The sequence below is a fragment of the Gadus macrocephalus genome, chromosome 18 (assembly GCF_031168955.1).
Source record: "Gadus macrocephalus chromosome 18, ASM3116895v1".
In the NCBI taxonomy this organism is placed as follows: domain Eukaryota; kingdom Metazoa; phylum Chordata; class Actinopteri; order Gadiformes; family Gadidae; genus Gadus; species Gadus macrocephalus.
In genome coordinates, this window is record NC_082399.1 from 6,899,931 (window position 1) to 6,904,930 (window position 5,000).

The following is a 5,000-nucleotide window of genomic DNA, read 5'->3' on the forward strand; positions in this document are numbered from 1 at the left end:
CATCAGGAGGATATTAGGCTTAATAAAAAACCATTTGTATCAGCGAAGACACATTTTATGACGTCAGTTTCCATGTTGCCATGAGCCGCTATGCTCTCTGCTGCCACAGGGGGGAAGCAATCGTCTGCATATCACCTTTTTACTTTTCATGTCTGATGCATAATAATTTCATACGTGCGTGCGTGCGTGTGTGCTAGCGCGTGCGTGTGTGCTAGCGCATGCGTGCGTGCGTGTGCACTAGCGCGTGTGTGCGTTTGTATGCATGTATGTGTGTGTGTTAGCCGTCCGTGCGCATGTGTAAACGCGTGGCCTCACCTCCCACAGGTGGAGGATGTCCTCGAAGGAGAACTCCCTCTTGAACCAGATGAGGAGCCATCGGAAACAGAAGCACAGGGAGCCGCTGTCCTGGGAGTCTGGAGGAGAGGAGGCACAACGACACAGCAGCACGCTGTCAGAGGTCTGCTGAGAGACAGCAGGACCCTGCGTCACTGGGGGAGGGGAGAGGCTGAGAGCTAGACCCTATGGAGGGAGGCTGAGAGCTAGACCATATGGAGGAGAGAGGCTGAGAGCTAGACCCTATGGAGGGAGGCTGAGAGCTAGACCCTATGGAGGGAGGCTGAGAGCTAGACCCTATGGAGGAGAGAGGCTGAGAGCTATGTGTGTGTGTGTGTGTGTGTGTGTGTGTGTGTGTGTGTGTGTATGTGTGTGTACCTGTTGAAGCTCTTGAAGCTGGGCAGGTCCAGGTGGATCTCGATTGGCCCCGGCATGCTGGCCTTCATGGTTGCTGTGAGCTCCTCGTTCCCCTTCATGGCCCGTTCCCATGGCGATACGTAGTTACGCACATACTCGATTCTCCTCTTCTCCTTCTCGTCCTCCTCGTTCACCGTCTCCTCCACCACTGCGTTTGTGTCATGCGTTTGAAACAAAGACAGGAGTGGGTCTTTATTTGACTAAAACTGAACAAAACTGGCGGTAAAATAAGACACGTGTCTTATTTTACCGCCAGCTTTGTCTAACAATGCTGTGTGTCTCTCAATGACTGTGTCTGTGTGTGTGTGTGTGTGTGTGTGTGTGTGTGTGTGTGTGTGTGTGTGTGTGTGTGTGTGTGTGTGTGTGTGTGTGTGTGTGTGTGTGTGTGTGTGTGTGCACGTGCGTGTGTGCATGTGTTTGTGCGAGTGTATGTATGTGTGTGCGTGTCGGTGTGTGTGTATCCACACGTGGATGTGTGTGTGTGTGTGTGTGTGTGTGTGTGTGTGTGTGTGTGTGTGTGTGTGTGTGTGTGTGTGTGTGTGCGTGTGTGTGTGTCCACCTTACCTTCGGGCTTTGGCATATCTGGCCTGGGTGGAGGGGTGGGCGGTGACATCAGCAGGTTCTCCAGGTTCTGCTGAGAAGGATCCAGAAAGTCTGATCAGCAAACTGAGACATACGACGGACACAAAGAGAGACAAGCAGACAGATGGACTGACAGACGGAGAGACAGAGTGACAGATGGACGGACAGAGAGATGGACAGACATACAGATGTAGAGACAGACGGGAGGACAGACAGATGGGCAGACCGAGAGACAGACGGATGGAAAGACAGACAAACAGACAGGTGGATCGACAAGCAGACAGACAGACAGACTGATGTATGGAAAGACAGACAGAAGGACAGGCAGATAGAAGGACAAACTGACAGACAACATGACGGACGGAAAAAGGATAAATAGACAGAGGGACAGACAGAAGGACAGACAGTAGGACAGAAAGACAGATGGAGTACAAGCAGAGAGGAATGCTCATGCACTGATCCACATTTCAGGGCGCGTGTGTACCATGTTCTCGTTGGTGACGATGAACTTCTCCACCCTCTGCTGCCTCATCCTGAACATTTTGGAGCCCTTGTTCGACATGAGGGACAGCTCCTCCAGCATCACGTCCTTGGGGGTCTTGATCTTGGTGCCAAGGTCAAACTCAGACGCCTCAGGGTCAGATTCGTCATCTAGAGAGGAAAAGGCAGAGAGGAAGGAGGGACTCATGGACTTTTCCTTATCAAGATTGTTGTCTCCCTATGACTTAGGTTGCTGTGATTCCCAGAATGCATTGGGATAAGAGGTGGAAAACCTCATGGCATTTGTTGGCTGGTTCCCAGAGCACATGTTATTCACTCCATGGGAAGTAAACAGAAAGTGGTGCCCAAAAATAAAACAGGCTATCTTTAGAGAATGTAAAGCACTTTGAAATTAGGGGACCATGTAAGTAGCAAGTGTTCTGCTGTATTAATGTTATGGTGATGGGTGATGTACAAGTTATGTCTCTCACCATAGGTTTAGTTTTCTATTTCACACCAGCTGGCTAATTTCAGTTCAAACTCAAATGGGTATGGGTTAAAAATAACCCTTACCCATCACTTCCCTTCTCTATAGGTCCTGTGCACTTGATACGCACATATAGTGTCACCGTCTTATATGTGTGTGTGTGTGTGTGTGTGTGTGTGTGTGTGTGTGTGTGTGTGTGTGTGTGTGTGTGTGTGTGTGTGTGTGTGTGTGTGTGTGTGTGTGTGTGTGTGTGTGTGTGTGTGTGTGTGTGTGTGTGTGTTCGCTCAAACAAGTGTCTGCGTGAGGCATGGGTCTTGCAGCTACATTTAGGAAGATACCAACGGGGCTGGGCTGCAGGGGGGTAAGTGGATTAAGAACTGCGGACCCCTGAGATGCCTTTGGAGAGCACTGCAGTGGGTTGGTTTAGTCCTGCAGTCGGAGGACAGCCAAGGCGTTTCTAGAGGGGAATCCTCCCTCATCGTCCCTCCCTTTGTGGTACAGTAGAGAAGCTCACCTCCCTCCCTCTCCCTCCCTCTTTCCCTCCCTCCCATGCGATGGAGAGATCTGATGGATTTTACTGCCTCAAGGAGGTCCCTATAAAACACCCTCTCATCTACCACATACTCTCTGGTATCGCTCACAACATTGGGAGCCAGGCCATTAACACACACACACTGACACACAGACACACAAACGCACATGCATACACACATACACACATACACACATACACATATACACACATGTACACCTACACACATACGCATACACATACAAACACATCTACATATGTGCACACACACGCACACACGTATGTATGTACATATACACAAACGCACACATACACTCACATACATACACACATACAAATGTACACACACACATATAAAGCTTGGGGTTAACATTGCTGGTCTGTGGAGAGCTGTTAGCATTGCATCGTAAATCAGCCACAGAGAGAGAGAGAGAGAGAGAGAGAGAGAGAGAGAGAGAGAGAGAGAGAGAGAGACAGAGAGAGAGAGAGAGAGAGAGAGAGAGAGAGGTAGAGAGAGAGAGAGAGAGAGAGAGAGGTAGAGAGAGAGAGAGAGCGCAAGAGACAGAGAGAGGTAGAGAGAGGTAGAGAGAGAGAGACGAGAGAGGGAGAGAGAGGTAGAGAGAAACCGAGAGAGAGAGATGGAGAGAGGTAGAGAGAAACAGAGAGAGAGACAGAAAGAGGCAGAGAGAAACAGAGAGAGAGAGAGAGCGAGCAGAAGAGACAGAGAGAGAGAGAGAAACCAAGAGAGAGAGATGGAGAGAGGTAGAGAGAAACAGAAAGAGAAACAGAGAGGTAAAGAGAAACAGAGAGAGGTAGAGAGATAGAGCAGAAGAGACAGAAAGGTAGAGAGAAACAGAGAGAGAGAGATAGTTAAAAAGAGAGAGAGAACAGAGAGCAAGAAATAGAGAGAGATATTGATTACAGTGTTAATTCAGTAGAATGCGAAAGTGGAGCTGGCTGCTGACACAGGGAAAATCGAACAGAGAGGGGGAGGGGACAGTCAGACTGACAGAGGGACAGATGGACTGGAGATGGCATGGATGGACAGACTACTGGCGATAGAGGGAGGGGACAGACAGACTGACACGGAGGAGATAAGAGGGGACCGACAGACTGGGAGAGTGGATAGGTAGACACACTAAAAAAGAGGAAAGGGGACGGACGGACTGAGGGACGGGACAGACAGACTGATAGAGGGGTGGATATAGCAGCTATAAAAACAGGGGCTTTACTAAACTGTGACTGACGGGTCAGCTTGGTGGCTAACCAGGCCGAATAATAACATACACTCCTACTCCAGTCCTACAGACTGACCGAAAAAGGGGGCGGCGTCGGAGTGCCACATTTAGGAAGGACCGGGATTTGACCGTGGGGCTGTCTGACGACCAAGTCTGATGCCAGCCAGTGGACGCATTATTGGACGAGATTATTCAAGTTTAAATAAATACCCTTTCAGCTGCTGTTTACCGCCTTTTGGTCGGGAGCAAACAGAGTGCAAGCCGATTGCGGTTAATCCCCCACGCCTGGTGTTCTGTGAGGGTGTTAATGTGGTCCGACACTTGATGATAGCTCCCTCGCCTCGAGGAAGTGCCATGCGGACGTTTGATATTACGTTACTCTGTGGCGTTGGAAGAGTTAGGGTTCAGATTGAATTATAGCGACCAAAACACGAGCAACAATCCCTTTACAGACGTGTTCATGTATGGCAGCTAACTGCAAAGGCAAATGCTTGTGCCAGCACACACATGCACACTCTAGGAAACACACATACACACAAATGCATATACACACTCCTCCCACACTCACACGCACACACACACACACACACACACCAGGACACACACAAGGACACACAAATGCACATGCACACACACAATCCGCCCACACACACGCACACAGACACACAAACACACTAGGACGCACACAAACACACATGCACACACACACACACACACACACACACACACACACACACACTCTCCACCCCCACACGCACTCATCCCAAGCACAAACACACAGGCACACACGCAAATCCATTTCCTGCTACAAATACACACACAGACAAATAGGAAGCACTCTCCCACACACACATTAAGCATTGGGAGCTAGTCGACAGGAGACGGTAGACGCCAAAGAGAGCAGGTTTATAATTGGGTGTGATATTTACAG

General features: G+C 49.5%; 1 protein-coding gene across 1 annotated transcript in view; it reads right to left on the minus strand.

Annotated features, from left to right (window-relative positions):
• Window positions 1-5,000, minus strand: part of LOC132446790 (myozenin-2-like) — a 9,662-nt gene that overhangs the window by 1,314 nt on the left and 3,348 nt on the right. Inside the window, exons 3-6 of the mRNA XM_060037249.1 lie at window positions 1,817-1,983; window positions 1,315-1,384; window positions 660-898; window positions 316-462 (exon numbers count right to left, since the gene is read on the minus strand). Of these exons, the coding sequence (XP_059893232.1) occupies window positions 316-462; window positions 660-898; window positions 1,315-1,384; window positions 1,817-1,983 (623 nt within the window). The remainder of the gene's footprint in view (window positions 1-315; window positions 463-659; window positions 899-1,314; window positions 1,385-1,816; window positions 1,984-5,000) is intronic.